Raw genomic sequence first — 19,097 nt, forward strand, 5'->3', positions numbered from 1 at the left:
GACGGTGCTAAAGAGAAAGTGGCATGCTATTTTGAGCCGTGAGACTTGTGATGTGGAGTGAGGCAGTTGATGAGGGTGTCTCTGCTCTCTGTCAGTGTCAGCCACGTCTGGTGACGACTCCCCTGGCCTGCGCAGGGGAAATCTGTCAAATAGGGACAGTCGGGGGTTGTTGACCAGTCTGGTAAATAGGAGCTTCTTCCTTGATGCGCCAATTATTTGATCAGATTCTAGGATGAAATGCAACATTTTATTGGCTTTAAACTGCTGGTCCTTTCAGCGGCTTTGCTTACCCGTGGCGTTGCTTATCCGTAATTAACTGATGCGAAAGGAACTTTCTTACTCATCATACGACGCCACATTTTCCACTTTTTTTCCACTTCGGTATTCAGTTTGAATAAATAATCCAGAGTTGCTAGCTCTAATTGAGCTTCACTTTGGCTATAGTCTCGGTATCGCGCGCAACATCTTCCTGTGGAGCGCTCGTTCTATCGCCCTGGCAACCAGTCCTCGCGGCTGCGGGGTGACATGGTTATTTAATCATCAGACGCTTCCAGAAATACGTGAATTTTTTGTCGCCTACCACTATAACACGAAAGTCTGTTTTCTTGAAGTCAGATTTTACTTCTGTTAATTCTGAAATTTACAAGGTTCATGAGTCGGAGAAGTCTCCTCTTTCAGCGTCAAAATGCCTGTGAGACGCGGTCATGTCGCGCTCCAAAACACCTATCTGGACACCATTATTCGCAAATTCGATGGACAAAGTAAGTGGAACCACTTTCTATTACTGAAAAAGTGATTGCCTATTCAGACTATGTTATTTGTGAGTTACGAGAGAAATAAAGTCCATTGTTGCTTATCCAAACTAGACTGATTGTAAATGAGTATTATTCATTGTAGGTTTTCAGATGGATAACCTAATATCCTAAAGGTCAAGTTCCACATGGTTCTTGTGGGCATTGTATTAATTGTAAGACATGAGGCCCACATTTAGATAACTCTTTGCTGTATTTCACGCTCTATATGATAGTACATGCTCGCCTGTGACGGTTGTGTCCTTGCACCTGCACGTTCGCATGAGTTCACAGTAGATTGTGTTCCGTGACCTCACGGGTTCTGTTTTTTCTCTGAGATGGAAGACCACTCAGCTCACGTCACCACTGCAAGTTGTAATAAGTAATGTAACAGGCTATATAGTCATCCCATCAAACTAAGAGACATAGTCTACTGTCTAGCCAATACTCTTTCTGCTGCACGTCCAGTGTATCTGTCTCTGTGTTTAAACACAGGCGATGCAACTGTCAAAATATTTACTCCACACACTGTTTACACATTGTACACACATTTTAATGGTTGGTTATGTACCTATATCAATGTTCAGTGCAACACAGTTTATATTGCACCCATCTGACACAGATGTTCCCATCACAGTGAGGAGGCTGGCTAGAAATAACCTGCTGCTCTTCACTGATTAAAGAGAAAGGACTTCAATTTGACTTTTTGTACTTGTCAGACTTTCTCTGGACTGGCAAGTGTCTGAGTAAGGACCAGGCTTAACCCATCCTTTGTTGTTAAAGGTCTCCTGTCTCAGGTCCTATAGCAAAGGGACCAGAGTCCGCAGACAGATAAGCCCATTGATTTTCTGGACTGGTGGCTAGCCGTAATATTTGAAAAGATTCTTTCTCAAAGCTTCTCTGCTTCAGGTTTGAGAGAGGTCTTATACGACTGATAAGACCACATCACTCTTTCTTTGAATGTGTGTGTGTGTGTACGCGTGCCAACCAGGTGAGGCACGTGTAACATCAGCGCTGCTAAGCAACGGAGTGACGGTGTTCCTGTTCTGAGACATAAGCCTAGATAATGACTTTGGATGAGGTGTTCCTCCAACCAGAATTTCTTGCTTGTCTACCTTAAAGAACCAGAGAGTTTACGTTCGAGCGGAACGAAAGATGGTTACTGGTTTTAACCGGATATGTGGAATAAGATGGCAGAGCAAACAGAGAGAGCTGTTAGAAGGGTAAAGAGGTTTTGAGCTTCTCATTCAGTTAATGAAGAGCTCCATTAGACCACATAAATGGTCCTGATTGACTGCCATGTTGCCAAGGCATATCAACATAGACGGTGCGAAAACCGTTGTCGTCAGAGCACTGATTGTATATTAACACATTTGACGAAGGCCCGTAGACAGTAGAAAACCCAATGAGAGTGGACAGACAGCCTGGTGCTGATTGTTACATTTACATTTAGTCATTTAGTCATTTAGCAGACGCTCTTATCCAGAGCGACTTACAGTAAGTACAGGGACATTCCCCCCGAGGCAAGTAAGGTGAAGTGCCTTGCCCAAGGACACAACGTCATTTGGTTGGCATAGCCGGGAATCGAACTAGCAACCATCTGATTACTAGCCCGATTCCCTAACCGCTCAGCCATCTGACTCCATCAGACTTGTTAGGACCAAGGTCAGTGGGGGGGGGCTGAGGACAGTGATGCAGCAACAGAGGCACAATGTAATTGCTTAGTGTCCAGCTGTTCATCTTCACCCTCCTGGGATGATCGGTCCCTGGGAGATGATTAGCCCTGCAGAGAGGTAGGCTTCACTTCTACTGAGAACACGACGAGTTAGCTGCCCGTGTAAAACAGGATCCTTTTTTTTTTCTTCTGATCCTTCTTTCTCCGATTGGTTTCCCCCCCCCCTCTGTGACAGATCGCAAGTTCCTGATTGCCAACGCACAGATGAAGAACTGCGGAATCATCTACTGCAACGAGGGCTTCTGCCAGCTCTTTGGATTCTCCCGAGCAGAGATCATGCAGCAGCCATGTACCTGCCAGTTCCTGGTAGGGCCTGGCACCATGAAAAGTGCCCTGGCACAGTTGGCACAGGCCCTGTTGGGATCTGAGGAGCGCAAGGTGGAGATCCTCTACTATGCCAAAGAAGGTATGGAAAGACAAAGGGAACAGAGGCAGACTGCAAATCATGGAGGGAGGTTGGAAGAATTAGAAAGAGGGGGGAGTCGGGAGAGGAAGTGAATTTGTTGCACGGTGACAGGAAGAGCAGTTGTGAAATGAGACGCATTCCGTTCATCTCGAGGTTGGGAAACCTCACTTCTACATTGTGACACATATAGATAATACACAGAATGTGTCCCCTGTGACTTGATAGAAAGCATCTGAAGTATAGTATGTAAATTCACTATTTTGTCTTGGTCAATACATTTGTTGGGGGTAAAACAGAAAAAAGAAAGAAGCTCTATGGGTCAAACAGAATCTGCTGTTTACTTCTCTTAGTCCTCTTTGGTTCACATTTGAATGTAGTGATATCAGTGCACTGCTGTGAAGCCAGCCGGAGACTCAGTGACCGCTGACCTCTCTGGATGTCAGCAGAGCCGACATGGTTGAGCTGTCTTGGCCTGCTCACCTGTGACGTGTTTATTCCTCCCTCGATCCTCTTCTGTCACTGGCAAACAGACAGGCAAGCAAGCAGGCCGGCAGGCAAGCAGGCAACAGGCAGGCAGGCAGGCAGGCAGGCAGGAAGACAGACAGACAGACAGACAGACAGACAGACAAACATAACCAGGCAAGCTGGGCCACACACTCACCCCCGCAAACGCACACACACCCACGCAAACATGTACACACGCAAACACACCTCTGCTACTTTGGTCATGTGGGCACGAAAAGGACAGTCTCTGAGAGCCCGTTGTCATGGTAATGTTACCATTGTGCCAGCTCAAATCCACTGAACACCTATTTATTCTCTATCCCGCTGCTAAAACAAACACACACACACACACACACACAAGTGCACACACACACACACACGCCGCACGCACGCACACAGTTAAGAGGCACTGTTCAAACTCCGATTCTTGATTTGTGACTCTTAATGACTTGTATGATACTCCTAACTCTACAATTCTATTAATAGACACCGGTATGACTTCACAAGGAGATTCAAGGGAGAGGGGAGAAGCTTCATCTAAAGAATGTCTCATAAATGTAATGGTAGTGATAGTAATGTCTTTTTACTGTTGTTTGAAAGCTTTCCCCAAATATATCTGAAATAGAATACACCACTTTTCCATGGACCCCAGTAGTATGTCCTTGAAATGTTAACGATGGGTGTCGAGACAACAGAGAACCCATGACATGAAATAGAAAAAACATAAAATAGACTAGACATATAAATGGGTTAGGGTCAGGCTGTTTGAGGACATTTCTAACTGAAAAACACGACCCCTCTCTTCTTACTCCCACCCCCCTTAACCGCACCCCCCCTTTCTCTACCCCTGTCCACATGGCTGCAGGGGCTTGCAGGCCATGTCTGATTGATGTGGTCCCTGTAAAGAATGAGGAAGGGCAGGTCATAATGTTCATCCTCAACTTCCAAGAGATTATAGACCCCTCTCTGAAGAAAGGAGGCATCAGGCAGAGAATGGCTCAGGGTTGGGTATGGGCAGGTTAGTGAATTTCAATGTTTATTAGTCTGTATCTTTGAACACCCTATATAGTTTGTCAAAGTAATTTATTTGAATATATGTGTGCGTGTGTGTGTTGTGATACGTGCGTCAGGTCAGAGTCGCAGACTGAAGATGAGATTGCCTACGATGCGCGCCATGCGACAAGCCTCTCTCTCCAAAGACCAGTTCGAAGGGGTGGTGGTAGACTACCTGCAGGTGAGGTGGCTTGTCAGTTCTGTGGCACCTTGCCTCTCCCTACGTCTCGTGAGCTAGTCGTGCATTGGAACCGTAGTGGTGCACAGTGTTTGGCCTTCAGTATTACATTTACATTTAGCAGACACTCTTACCCAGAGCGACTTACAGTATGTACAAGGCAAGCAGGGTGAAGTGCCTTGCCCAAGGACACAACGTCATTTGGCATGGCCGGGAGTCAAACTGGCGACCTTCAGATTACTAGCCCGACTCCCTAACCGCTCAGCCACCTGACCCCCCAGTCCTCCCCGGCTTTTTTTCTCCACAGCCCAACAGCGACGAGGTCCCGCTGAAAGAGTTCCGCATCCCCTCCAAAGAGAGCTGCATGCAGTCGGAGACAGAGGCCTTGATAGAGCAGGACCTGGAGCCGTCCTCTCCCGTCGGCCAGACCTCCTCCAAGCGTCTGTCCCTGCTGGTGGAGCGACTGGACCCCGGTGGCGTCTTCCTCAGCGGGGCTCTGCCCCACAGCCGCTCCCGGGAGAGCGTCCGCAGCCTGCGGCGGGCTTCCTCCCTGGACGACATAGACAGCATGAGGGCTGAGTGGACCGGTCGTCATGGAGACCCTCAGTCCAGCAGCAGTGAGTGTGTTTGTGTTTGTGTTCGACGTGTCGGGGGGGGGGGGGGGGGGGGGGGGGCTGGGGGGGGCTGGGGCATGGGGATGGGGAAGTCATGTAGTGTGTGTGAGGGTATTCATGAACCTGCAGTGAACCTGCAGACTGTCGAGGAATGATTTAAAGCTGCCATAGGTAACATGAAAGCCAAAGGCGATTGGCTAGAACAGTGAGTGCTGGAACATGATTGGCTGGAAAGCAGTGGAATGCACAGCCACTGGCACTGAGCTTGTCTGTGTTGCTAAACAACTCTCAGAGGACCTCATTTGCTTACACCACATGTTTATAGGGGACAAACTTTTCTTTTTTTGACTGAAAAAATACAAAATTTTCTACCTACATCTCATCTCCTCCACTAGAAAACTAAAATCTCTTTAGCTCTCAGAGGTTAGCATGAACACATTGTCAGAGCCCGCGTATGTGGCGACCCCTGTGCTTGTCCCTTACCCTCGTCCCTAAGCTTCGACTGAGCACGTGCAGCAGCCTGATGGGTATTTCAACAGGGACACGCTAATCAATTAAATTGCCCTACAGCCACTGTTGCGTGTGCCGAGTTTTGCTTTTGTGTGTTTGTTTGTGTGAGTGTGTGTGTGTGTCTGTGTGCGTGTGTAAGAAAGTGCATGAAAGGCTGTGAAAGCTCATTCGTGTCCCCCTTTTGCTTCCGCTGAGCTAAAGTGACGCTCTTACAGTAAGAGGAGGATGACATGCACCCACTCCACCACCCTGGCCTGATCACATCTCCCAGCGACTAGGTTGTGAATGTTTACACTATATTCCACTGTCCGTGTCCGCAGCCTGTAACATTCCCGCGGTTTGTTTGTCCCGTGTGCAGACCTGAAGCCCAGCACCCTGAACTCCACCTCCGACTCGGATCTGATGCGGCCCAGGACCATCAGCCGTATCCCCCAGGTCACTCTCACCTTGAGACCTCCGTCTCCCACGGAGATCGAGATCATCGCGCCCAGCAAGGTCAAAGACCGCGCCCAGAATGTGACGGAGAAGGTTACGCACGTCACGCAGGTACAACACCGGGGGAGGAGAGATGGGGGAGGAGGATAGATGGGGGAGGAGGAGAGATGGGGGAGGAGAGGAGAGATGGGGGAGGAGAGGAGAGATGGGGAGGAGAGGAGAGATGGGGGAGGAGGAGAGATAGGGGAGGAGGAGAGATGGGGGAGGAGGAGAGATGGGGAGGAGGAGAGATGGGGAGGAGAGGAGAGATGGGGGAGGAGGAGAGATGGGGGAAGAGAGGAGAGATGGGGAGGAGAGGAGAGATGGGGGAGGAGGAGAGATGGGGCAGGAGAGGAGAGATGGGGGAGGAGAGAAGAAATGGGGGAAGAGGGCTCACGGTCCTGTCTTGCTGTCACACCACGATGCCCATCCTTCTTGTTAGGATATAGACACCTGTCAGGTGAGGTGTCACACCATCCAACACCATTTTGCAACATCTGGAATGTGTGATACTTTGCACCATGCATTATTTGAGTTTGACCTGATCTTTTACGCTTTTCAAAACGGGTGAGACAGAGCAGGAAAAGGACAAAAATAGCATTTTATTATTGTTTGCAAGCGTGCAGATGTGAAAGAAGGATCTCACCTCCGTTAGTGTGGTGTCACTGCAAACTCCGTCCCCCTCGCAATCCCAGCATGCCACAGCACGCCCGTCCAGCGTGAACCTGTCAGGTCATGGAAGCACGCCTGTGTGACCTACAGGGCTGCAGGACACTGGGGCTAGATGTCTGTCCTCTCTGCTGCACGCCACACTGATCCAGATGTCTGGAGAGAGCTGATGTGGGCTTTGGTCAGAGGGCTTTTACCACGGTTTGACACAGGAAAGATCAATCAGAATATGGATGCATGTCATAGCCTTTATTTATTTTTGTACCGTACATGTTATGTTGTTGGCTGTGTTGATATGTTGATGGTGACTCTTCTGGTGAGATATGAGTGTTTAAGGAATGTAATCTAAACCTAGTTCTAATAATTCAATCTTAGAATCTAGATGATAAGCGCTACCACTGATACATTCTTTAAAGGGCCCAGTGGAACATGTTTTCATAGGGCCCAGCATTCCTGCCAAGCTCCAGCCGATGCACACACACACACGCAAACTCTTACACACACACACATGCACACACTCTCACACACACACAAACACACACTCTTCAGTCCTGAGTTTCACACCATCAATGCCCTGTGCTAGGTAACGCCTGAAACAAAAAAATAAGAAGATGTAAATAAGATGTAAATAGAGTGAAGCATTGCGAGTTTATGTTGGGAATGAACTTTAATAATTAAGTTCAGCTCAGCATGAAATTATGATTTTATCCTGTCATCTCTTTGTAAATATCTAATGTCTGTACTGTTTGACATCTGTGTCCGTACTGCAAGAGGTGTAAAACATGCCCTCTGGTGGTCAGGCCGATGGTGTCCTGTACGGCGTTGTGTTGATGCTTTGCGGTGTGGTGGGGCCAGGAAGGAATAACTGGCAGTTAGGGCTGGATGTCAACTGAGTGTACATACATGTATGAGTATGTGTGTCTGGGGGAGGGGAATTAAGGGAGGCATAGTTATGAAACATAGTGAAGCTGGGAGGGCAGGAGTTGGTTGGTGGTGGGGGGGTATCGAGCGGGCCGCTCTGGGCCTTGACGCTGTCAATGACCTTGGCCTCTGGGGCTAATGGAAGTAGAGGGCAGTAGAGGACTGGACACGCTCTCTCTGTCAGCCTGTCTGCCACCGTCTCTGCCCTTTAACCACTTGTGTCGTTCCATCACTTCACTCGCCTTCCTTTTACCTTCTCACTTCCTGTCTCTCAATTGGTCGTCTGTGTTGGCGGCCTGCTGTTTCTCTGCACGTTCTACACATGATGAAGTTTCCTAGACAGGGCATCACAGAGCAGTGCGACACGAGGTGATTTTCCAGGTCACACAGATCAGTACTCCCGAGGGAGCATAAAACTTAAGCCAACTGCACAACATCACAAGATCCAAACAAGTCCTACAGATATACTGTCTGTCAAAGTATTCATGGTAGTTAGTGTCAAATATGATTCATCACATATAGCCTAAATTATACGTACATTTTGGTTCGGTTTGCATCCTATTACACAACTAATCTTCTCGGTTATCCACGCTTTATAATTGGATTTCGATTGGCGCCTTTGCAAAATGAGGGAGGGAAATGATCACTCCCATTGATCGATGTTTGTATTGATTAGACTGCGTAACATAGCAGATAACATGATTCTCTGTAGAGTGGTGTTCAGATGATAGTGAGACAGATCCCATACCACAAGTAGGGTGGGAGGTGGCTGCTTTGGTGAGGAGAGAGAGCTGATATGGCGCCCCCTGGCTCTGAATGAGCTAGTGCAACTGGCAGGTAGAACTATACCCTTCTGATACTTGATCTTTCTGCTGTGCATTCTATGGGCACTGTTTCTAAAGTCCGCTTTGGATAAAAGCGTCTGTTAAATGAATAAGACAAAACTGTATGGAAATGTAGCAGGCTGCCAAAATAATCACAAAAATGGCCACCTGGTGTGGAACCAGAGGGCTTAAACCAAAACGCCGTCCTCTGCTCTTTGTATTTACGGTTACACTTGTTCATGACAGGTATGTCCAGGTGTAGATGTTTGCCCGCTGTGTAGATGTTATTGTATGGATGTACAGTGTGTGTGTGTGTGTGTGTGTGTGTGTGTGTGTGTCTGTGCTGGGGGAGGTGTATGGATGAGCATTTGCATGCCTTACTTCCTTATGTGAGGGCTGGGCTGAATGCTGCCAAGGGAGAGGGAGGGCAGTGGTCGCCTCCGGTAGCCTTCCCCTCGCTCAGTGCTCTCCCGCGCTCTCCCGGCAACACTCCTCATCATGAGCTTCAAAGATAAACTTAAACCAGTAAGTACTCAGCCCTGAACCCTTCCTCTTTCTCCTGTAATTTAGATCATTATCTGCATTTACTGTCATTACTCCGTCCCTGTCTCTTTACCTGTATCTCTCTCCTTTCTCTCCTCTCTCTCTCTCTCTCTCTCTCTCTCTCTCTCTCTCTCTCTCTCTCTCTCTCTCTCTCTCTCTGTCTCTCTCTCTTCCTGGCCCACCTGTTAGACCTGGTGAGGTGGGGGCCCGAGTGGAATGACATATTTATTCATTGAATGCCATACTGTTCCATTTTATTCATGTGTAGTGTAACATCATTCTACATACATACATGTTTGTTGTATATATATATATATATATATATATATATATATATACACACACAATATATTTGTATATATGCACAAACATATCTGTTTGTTTTCGTGTCAGAGCTCTGTTTGACCCACAAGGTGCTTTGAGTGTTCCCAAACTGATGTTTAATATGACCCTAACTGGATTTTTTCTGGATTTGTTGTTGTTGTATTTTGTACCATATCACACTAAATTTAGTAGTTCCATGCGTATTAGTTCCATCTTATGATAAGCACAGTAGAGTTGGTGAAAGGCATTCCGTGCAGACAGTACACTGGGGCTTTCATTATGAAACCAGACCACAGATTATATCAATACCTTCACATTTCAGTTAGCATATCAGAGTTGCTTGCTTGTGCGCATATGTGATGTGTCTGTGTGTGGGTCGGGAGAAGAGGGAGTGGAGGGGGGGGGGGGGTGTTGTGATTGTGTGTAGATGACTGTATGTGCTAGGGTTGTGATCCTGCATGTGCTACAGTTGTGAACATGCTTGACATACAAACACGCATGTGTACATACACACCCCCTCCTATGTTGACCCCCCTCCCTCCCACATGATAATGTACAGCTGTGACCCTCAGGGCAAGTTTTTCTGCTCGGTCCTAGAGAGCATCTGTCAGAGAGAATACTCACATCCAGTATTGAACTTACAGAATTTACCAACAGCAAGCTCAGAAACGATTTCAGTAGCTTTAGACTAACTTGTGGTTCTAAAGTATTTTGCTTTAGCTTTGCATATCATTGATTTGATATCTGGTGTTCTTTTGGTTGAAAGGAGACTACTCTTTTTCCATTTAATTAATTTTTAATTCAGACATAGGTAAAGTAGTAGGGAGGGTTAGGAAATGAACTTGTTGTACCCTGGTGTGTGTATGGTCATGTATGTGTTTCGCTGTGTTTTGAGCACCAGTTTCAGGCAACCAACGTAGATGTTTCATCTTTGACTGTTTAACTAGTCAGCTTCATGGGTTCTTTGATAACAAATCATACAAGTTACCACAGACTCTCTTATTTCTGGGCCGGGAGAAAACAGGATCATGCAAATCCGAAGGGGTGTCGCCCACACAGTGTATGCGGTGTCAGCATAGGAGTCAGGTGGCTGAGCGGTGAGGCAGTGGGGCTAGTAATCCGAAGGTTGCCAGTTCGATTCCCGGTCATGCCAACTGACGTTGTGTCCTTGGGCAAGGCACTTCACCCTACTTGCCTCAGGAGAATGTCCCTGTACTTACTGTAAGTCGCTCTGGATAAGAGCGTCTGCTAAATGACTAAATGTAATGTATGCATGACCAGCCCATCCTGACTAAGGAAAGCCTGAGTAGAATGTGGCGTGAAACCAGAGTAAATTGGGGAAAAGCACTGAGAGCATTCATTCATGACCAGCTAATGTGAGTGAGAGGCCAGAGTGGAATTTGGCACTGACACATGCTTTCAACTGTGTCAGAGAAGCCCTTTCAGAACCGGACCAACTCTTAGTGCTGCATCAACAGCACAGCGAGTATCGACAAGGTGTTGATCCCCCCCCCATAATCACACTCTAGAAAGTGTTAATGAAAATTAACCAAAACCAACCAACCTTGGTTGACCGCTTTGTCGATACGTGTGTAAATAGGGCCACTTATCCCACTCTGCCATTGGCAGAGAGGGTACATGGGGTGGTCACATGGTGTGGCAGGTGTGGATGCAGTGGGGGAGCTTTAAAAGCCTGGGTAGCTAGTTGGATGGTGGGAGACCTGTGGAGACAGACAGGGCTCGACCAGAGAGTTCCTATCAGCTAGTCAGTCAGTAGTCCACTAGGGCTTGGTCTGCTGGCCCTGGGCACAGTACAGGATAACCACGGGAGGGATGCAGCGCGAGAGGAAGTGTATGTTCCGAGGAAAGCAGGACAGCTTCTTGATGCGGGCGATGAGGACCAGCGTTGGTCGTCCCAGCTGCTGCTGCTGCGCTCGGGGCCAGGATGAGCTGGAGCACCTGGACATGGAGGCTCTGATTGTCGTGCCGGTCAGTAGGCTCACTCTCCACTCACTGCCATCCTCAGGCTCTCTCGACTGGGCTTCGGGGGGGGGGAGCATGATGGTTGTGGTTGGCTTGGTTCCTGTAGCTGCACAGGCAGTGCTGAATGTCGGTTATAATGTGTTCCATCAACCATATGGTCGAGGTGTTGGCTGGGTTACCAGGACTGGTGTACGCATCGAACGTTCCTCGAGGCAGCTGTCGTTTGAACTGAATCACAGAACTGTGTTTATAACAACTTGACATGATAAATCTCTCAACAGATGACACACTCACACACACACACACACAATCTCCTCCTCAATGGACTATAAATTAGAGCTTATTGATTTTTGAGCAGCTAATGGAGTTATTTTTGTAACCCCTATTCAATTCAGACTTGGGGGTGGGAGTGATGTGTTCCTGGATGTCAGTCTGGCACTGGACGTCTGTCTGACACAGTCTGGCCCAGTGTGGGATGAAACAGATGCACTATGGAGCTGCTGCCTTTCCCCAGAGAGCCCGTCCAAGACAGGCTCAGGTCCTGTATGGTCTCTGATAGGCCTGTGGTAGCAGGAGCAGTCCTCTACTTCAATCCACTGCCAGACTCATTAGCTGTGGGTTGTTCGTTAGTTACTTTTCTCTATTGTGACCCTTTATTTAGAGCCTTTATTGAATAATGTTTTTGGTCTGTACCCCTGTACCAGGTTCTGTACCACCACAACTGATTTTTGTTGAAATGTTAAATAATTCTCATCACTCCCAAAAAATTTTGGTGAGAGCGTTAGCACCACGACCGCTAGGCTTTTCCCCACGTGTTCATGTGTTGTTTCTGCTCCGTAGGTGTTGTCCCTGGGGGCAGATGTGCTCCCAGAGTACAAGCTCCAGGCCCCACGCATCCACAAGTGGACCATCCTCCACTACAGCCCCTTCAAGGCGGTGTGGGACTGGCTCATCCTACTGCTGGTCATCTACACGGCCGTGTTCACCCCTTACTCCGCCGCCTTCCTGCTCAACGAGGTGGAGGACGAGCGCCGGCGTACCTGCGGCTACACCTGCAACCCGCTCAACGTGGTGGACCTGGTGGTGGACGTCATGTTCATCGTGGACATCCTCATCAACTTCCGCACCACCTACGTCAACCACAACGACGAGGTGGTGAGCCACCCTGGCCGGATCGCCCAGCACTACTTCAAAGGCTGGTTCCTCATCGACATCGTAGCGGCCATCCCCTTCGACCTGCTCATCTTCCGCTCTGGTTCTGAAGAGGTAAGGGGCCAGCAGGGAGACGAGGCGTAGGAAAGATGAGTTAGAGAGAAATCAAACAGGCTCATAGTTACTTAGACTTTTTTTTTGTTTTTTATCTGTCTATGAAGTCTGTTAATGTGGGTAAGTCCTTATAATGCAATGTCACAAACCCCTCTTCCTAGCCCCAGACAACCACTCTGATTGGCCTGCTCAAAACAGCACGGCTCCTGAGATTGGTACGAGTGGCCAGAAAGCTGGACCGCTACTCGGAGTACGGCGCCGCAGTCTTGTTCCTCCTCATGTGCACCTTCGCCCTCATCGCCCATTGGCTGGCCTGCATCTGGTATGCCATCGGCAACGTCGAGCGCACCGGCTCTGCCCGCATTGGAGAGATGAAGATCGGTTGGCTAGATAACTTGGCTGACCAGATAGGTAAACATTACAACGACAGCGACGCTGGCTCTGGTCCCAGCATTAAGGACAAATACGTCACAGCGCTCTACTTCACCTTCAGTAGTCTGACCAGTGTGGGCTTTGGCAATGTCTCCCCCAACACAAACCCTGAGAAGATCTTCTCCATCTGTGTCATGCTTATTGGCTGTAAGTAAGCTACTACATCTTTTCTGTGTGTGTGTGTGTGTGTGCGTGTGTACGTGTGTAAGCGTTTTGTGTGTTTGAGCGAGCGAGAGAGGAACACAACACAGCACCTAAAGTGCTTTAAGGGTTCGCTCTGATGAAGGATTCCTCTTTGTTGTCCTCTGTAGCTCTGATGTATGCCAGTATCTTTGGAAACGTATCAGCCATCATCCAGAGGCTGTACTCTGGCACGGCACGCTACCACACCCAGATGCTCCGCGTCAAAGAGTTCATCCGCTTCCACCAGATCCCGGGGGGACTGCGCCAGCGGCTGGAGGAGTACTTTCAGCACGCCTGGTCCTACACCAACGGCATCGACATGAACGCTGTAAGTCATCCTCAGTCACGCACACACACAGAAAATATTCATCCATCAACACAAAGAAACACAGACTTTTTCCATTGAGTCTGCAGCCATTTGTTTGGAAGATCGTCATGTCCTGCCTGTTATTAGACACATAGAAGAGAAAGCCTAGGGCTTTTCACAACCCAGGAACGTGACGTAGCAGAGAACACAGAGCTAGCCTGTCAATTCAATCTGAACAGAGTTCATCACATGTCTGAGTGAGTGAGTGTGTGAGTGTGTGTGTGTGTGTGTGTGTGTGTGCGTGTGTGTGTGTGTGTGTGTGTGCGTGTGTGTGTGCGCCCTAGGTCGATACTGAGCTACCGACGGATTGATTTTCTTTTCCTTATCTCGCTTTTCTACCTATTTAAGAATCAGAATTAGCTTTATTCGCCATGTAAGTTCACACAAACAAAGGAATTTACTGTGGCAGGAAGGTGCATACGATAAACATACACCAATCTTAAAATATAAAAAGTAGAAAATATTTCTGCTCCAAAAACAGATTTTTATCCTTGTTTCTTCCTCTCTATATTTTCCTCTCTCTGTCTCTAGGTGCTGAAAGGGTTTCCTGAGTGTTTGCAAGCGGATATCTGCCTGCACCTGAACCGCACCCTGCTCCAGAACTGCAAGGCGTTCCTGGGAGCCAACAAGGGCTGTCTGCGTGCGCTGGCTGTGCGCTTCAAGACCACCCACGCCCCACCAGGCGACACTCTGGTCCACAGCGGAGACGTCCTCTCAGCCCTGTACTTCATCTCACGAGGATCCATAGAGATATTGAGAGATGATGTGGTGGTGGCTATACTGGGTGAGGGTCCCATCTTCCTTCTCATGTGACTTTGTCTCTCCCTCTCTCTCTGTGTCTCTCTCTCTGTGTATCTCTCTCTGTGTCTCTCTCTCTCTGTCTCTCTCTCTCTGTGTCTCTCTCTCTGTGTCTCCCTCTCTCTCTGTCTCTCTCTCTGTCTCTCTCTCTCTCTATGTCTCTCTCTCTCTCTGTCTCTCTCTCTCTGTGTCTCTCTCTCTATGTCTCTCTGTCTCTCTCTCTCTGTCTCTCTCTCTCTCTCTCTCTGTCTCTCTGTCTCCTGCTTTCTCGAACATACAGACATGCACACACACACACACTGGCATGCTACACACACTACTGTGTGGTGGTGTGCTGTCTTGCCGGAGGTGTTTAGGCACAGCTCCACTTCCATTTCACAGTATCATTGATTGCCAATAGGCCAACCGCTCAGAACCAGGCTCTCTAAGCTTACCCGCCACTTTCTGATTGGTCTCTCAAATGCATCTAAGTAGACATGAATTCAGACTTCATTTGATGATATTCTATAGTGTCACTGGCCTTCCATCTAAGATAACTAAGGTAACTAGGTTGATCCAAATCAACTGTCATTTAACTCCTCTTCCTCTTGCGGACTTGCTTCCAATTATTTTTATTTTTTTTATGAATGTTGAATGAATGAATTTCTTCATGATTATCATTCCTCAACCTCACCACTTTCTGCAGTAATTACGTTATACCCTCTTGTACTTACTCTATATCTCTCCCTCTTTCCCTCTCTCTCTTTCTCTCTCCATCTCCCCCTCCCTCTGTCTCTCTCTCTTTCTCTCTCTCTGTCTCTCTCTCGTCTAAACGATGCAGGTAAGAATGACATCTTTGGGGAGCCCATCAGCCTGTACGGTCGGCCGGGCAAGTCCAGCGCAGACGTGAGGGCGTTGACCTACTGTGACCTCCACAGGATCCAGAGGGACGACCTGTTGGAGGTGCTGGACATGTACCCCGATTTCTCAGACACCTTCTGGAGCAACCTGGAGATCACCTTCAATCTGAGAGATGTAAGTGTCCCCCATCTGGAGGGTTAGACGAACTGCAGGGATGTTTTTAGCGTGGTGACGTCCGGGGTTGTTTGTGTATTAGGTGTTGTGTGCGTGTCAGGGAATGTGTTGTGTGTAACTAAATGACTGAACCTGCCGTGTCTCAGGTAGATAGAATAAACCAGGTAACCCCCAGCGAGGACTCTGAATGTGGATACCGTCGGCCACGACGCAGAAGAAACTCACTGCACAGACGCAACCGCCCAGGCAAGTGTTGGTGTGTGTCTCTGTGTGTGTCTCTGTGTGTGTGTCTCTGTGTGTGTGTCTGTGTATGTCTCTGTGTGTGTGTCTGTCTCTGTGTGTGAACCTGTGTGTGTGTCTGTGTATGTCTGTGTGTGTGTCTGTGTGTGTCTGTGTGTGTATCTCTGTGTGTGTCTCTGTGTGTGTCTCTGTGTATGTCTCTGTGTGTGTGTCTGTGTATGTCTGTGTGTGTGTCTTGGGGGGGGGGAGTTATAACTACATGTTCACACACTTTTAAACAACACATAAACACAAGGTGTGACTTAGTCCTGCTCCTCTGTCCATCCTGTCTAGACGGCATGGACCGCGAGGACTCATATCCGGACCAGTCCTGTCCGATGGGGAACCATCGAGACCCGAACTCCAGTTCCCAGTGGGACGACCTCTGCAGCAGCACCAGTGCCTGCTCCAGCGACGATGAGATGAAGCCCGTAGGACACAGCAAAGCTGAGTTGAGATGCGACACCCACGACTACCGCCCTGCTGCGGTGAGCCTGCTGGGCTCCAGCGGGCCCTCGGCCAGCCTGGGAGGGGCCATGGAGCGAGGAGGACATCACTACACAGGTGAGAGACACGCCGCCTTGTCTCTGTCTCTGCTCCCTGGGCACTTCACTATCTGTACAAAGACGCTGCATACACTGTACAGAGCTGCACATGGTTGTCTTTTGTAAACAGCATTCACGCTGGCCGTGTGTCCTCTACTGTCTTCCCAGTGGCAGCCCCCGTCAACATGCCAGGGTACTACGGCATCTGGCCGGAACGGAGGCCCAGCCAGTTCTCAGAGAGCCAGCGACGCTCGTCCTCAGTGAGGGCCACGTACCACCCTCCCCCCTGCACAGAGAACAGGCCCAGCGAGCTGGAGTCCAGGCTGGAACTGCTGCAGTCTCAGCTCAACAGGTGTGTAGGTGTGTGTGTGTATGTGTGTGTGCATGTATGTATGTGTTTGTGTGTGTCAGAAATAAAGAGATGCGTACGGATGTCAGGTCTGAAAAACGGAGCACAGATGCAATTCATATCGTTCCCTCCCTCCTTCCTCCTCTGTCCAGACTGGAGACTCGGATGACTGCAGACATCAATGTGATACTGCAGCTTCTACAGAGGCAGATGGCCCCGGTGCCTCCTGCGTACAGTGCTGTGTCGCCGAGTCCCCATCCGCCTCACCCTCCAACGCTGTACGGTACAGGAGCCCCCGTTATCCATAGCGTCCCCCCTATCCCACCAGTCCAGATTGACAGCATACCCTCCACACTGCCGGTGAGTTCACAATTTGCTATTGCAAACGATTGTCTTCAGTCATTGGTCGTTGATCCGAACCTACTAGTGAGCACGTGCACGAGTGTGATGTGGTTGTGTAGAGATCTGAAGAATCGAAGAGGGTCATGATCAGAGAAGCCGTTTTTCCATCCTACCCAAACTCTCTGCCTCTATTTGTTTTCGCAGAGTTCGGATTCAGACAAGCACAGGTCCAAGGACTCCCTGTCCAGTGGAATCCACCTTACTGTGGCCTCTGATGACACCATGTCCATGTCCCCAGAGACTGAGCCTCATCCAGGCCCCCCAGTGGGCCTCCCCCAGCTCCCTGGCCCTGCCCAGGGGCCCCCCAGACTGCTGTGTGGCAGCCAGCGCTTCCCCTCCCTACCTGAGAACCTGGAGACCTCCACAGACAGCCAAGGGATCCATAGGCACGTGTCCGACCCGATCCTGCCAGGCAGCTAGACCCGCCCCCCCCTCCGCCGTCCACCGAGCATCCCCTGCCCCACCACAGGAGGGCAGCCATACTGTGCTCGAGACACCATGCTAATCTTCTTCTTCTTCTCCAGCCTTTTCCCATCCCTGACCCTGATCTGTAAAATGCTGCTGAAGAACTTGGATTGCCTTTCACACTGCAGAGGGGGAAGATCAGCAAAATGCCTCCTCTCTCTCTCCCAGACTCACAGGCCAGTACCACTGGCTCCTTTCCTCTCTCTCTCTCTCTCTCTCTCTCTCTCTCTCTCTCTCTCTCTCTCGCTCTCTCTCTCTCTCTCTCTCTCTCTCTCTCTCTCTCTCTCTCTCTCTCTCTGTCAAGGCCCAGTTTGGTTATTAGAGGGTCTGTGTGCTAAGCCTAGCCAGGCCAACCTCTTCCTGAGGAGAACTGATCTGGCACTGAGCTGACTATGATCATCCAGAAACAAAAACACGTCACACAAATACTCACAACACGCCCCACATACCTTTTAAGCTGTAGCAACAACATACCATCCTGATGTTTCTTTTAAGTGATGAGGTGAGATGACAAGCTTCATGCTCCTCTTGTGGAGAGATACCTTTTTTGTCTGCCTGTGTGTGACAATCACACTGTAGAAGACATGCACAATTAGCCCGTCCATTTAGTTTTTTTCCCTTCTTAGAATTAAAAGAAAATATGAAAATGTGTTGAATTCAGAAAAAGGGGATCTTAAATCATGAACAACTAACGTTTATGCACAAAATTAACAGTCACAACACTTTGGTTTTTGTTGATCTATAAAATATCGAGATGAATTGAGATGACAACTAAAATTAATTATTAACGGTTGGTTATTAACCAGTTATTTGAGATGGAAGGTTGGTGTTGGTGTGACAACAAGTAGCTCAACATTTCTGATGAAGGACTACAAACCAACCTTAATGCGGCATGGTGTACAACCATGCCGCATTAAGGCCATTTTGTGCAAAGAAATATAGCTTTCTGTCATGACCAGATAATCTGATTTACAATGACATACTATATGCTAACATTAAAAGCCATCTTTGTAATCATGTAATTTGGCCATTGCCATGGTTCATGACAATGAATTGCCGTGTGAATCAAGCAAAGCAGAAATGTATGTATTTTTCCTTTTAGTTATAGCAATTGTGTAAAGCATTATAAAAGGATTTTTATTTATTTTTTATGCCAACTGCTTTGCCTGTTTCCCCTATGTGTGACTATGTATCTGTACTGTTGGACATGACTGTGGATACATCAAAGTTGTCATCCGTTTTTCAGGGGTGGGTGTGTGTGCAGTGTGTGTTGACTATGTTAACACTAAGTGATTATGATCACAGTTACATATTCAACATTGCACCAGTGATAAAGGAAAATATACCTAAATTGTGTGTAATGGTGGTGCCAACATCCGGATGTGTGTTGGTGTTGGGGGAGGTTTCCTGTCGATGGAGACTTGGTACTGACTTGGGATAGTCTTCCTCTCTTGTGCTGGAAAGTTTC

The 19,097-nt window shown here is 48.4% G+C and overlaps 1 protein-coding gene across 1 annotated transcript; it reads left to right on the plus strand.

The window, feature by feature from the left end:
- Positions 1-618: 618 nt before the first annotated feature.
- Positions 619-19,030, plus strand: kcnh6a (potassium voltage-gated channel, subfamily H (eag-related), member 6a). Its single transcript, XM_067232531.1, has 16 exons — positions 619-761; positions 2,702-2,932; positions 4,302-4,454; positions 4,567-4,670; positions 4,975-5,284; positions 6,150-6,337; positions 12,370-12,795; positions 12,957-13,374; positions 13,539-13,738; positions 14,309-14,561; positions 15,396-15,589; positions 15,736-15,835; positions 16,163-16,432; positions 16,582-16,765; positions 16,915-17,122; positions 17,309-19,030. Exons 1-16 carry the CDS (start codon positions 686-688, stop codon positions 17,582-17,584), a joined length of 3,591 nt encoding a protein of 1,196 aa, XP_067088632.1. The 5' UTR covers positions 619-685; the 3' UTR covers positions 17,585-19,030.
- The last annotated feature ends 67 nt before the right edge of the window (positions 19,031-19,097 follow it).

This window comes from Osmerus mordax, chromosome 3, assembly GCF_038355195.1.
Source record: "Osmerus mordax isolate fOsmMor3 chromosome 3, fOsmMor3.pri, whole genome shotgun sequence".
Lineage (NCBI taxonomy): Eukaryota > Metazoa > Chordata > Actinopteri > Osmeriformes > Osmeridae > Osmerus > Osmerus mordax.

Bases quoted from the DNA above. Each gene is read 5' to 3' on its own strand.
- kcnh6a (XM_067232531.1), top strand. From the start codon at position 686: ATGCCTGTGAGACGCGGTCATGTCGCGCTCCAAAACACCTATCTGGAC. The intron at 4,455-4,566 runs GTTAGTGAATTT...TACGTGCGTCAG, and splicing joins TCAGGGTTGGGTATGGGCAG to GTCAGAGTCGCAGACTGAAG. The intron at 15,590-15,735 runs GTAAGTGTCCCC...GCCGTGTCTCAG, and splicing joins TCACCTTCAATCTGAGAGAT to GTAGATAGAATAAACCAGGT.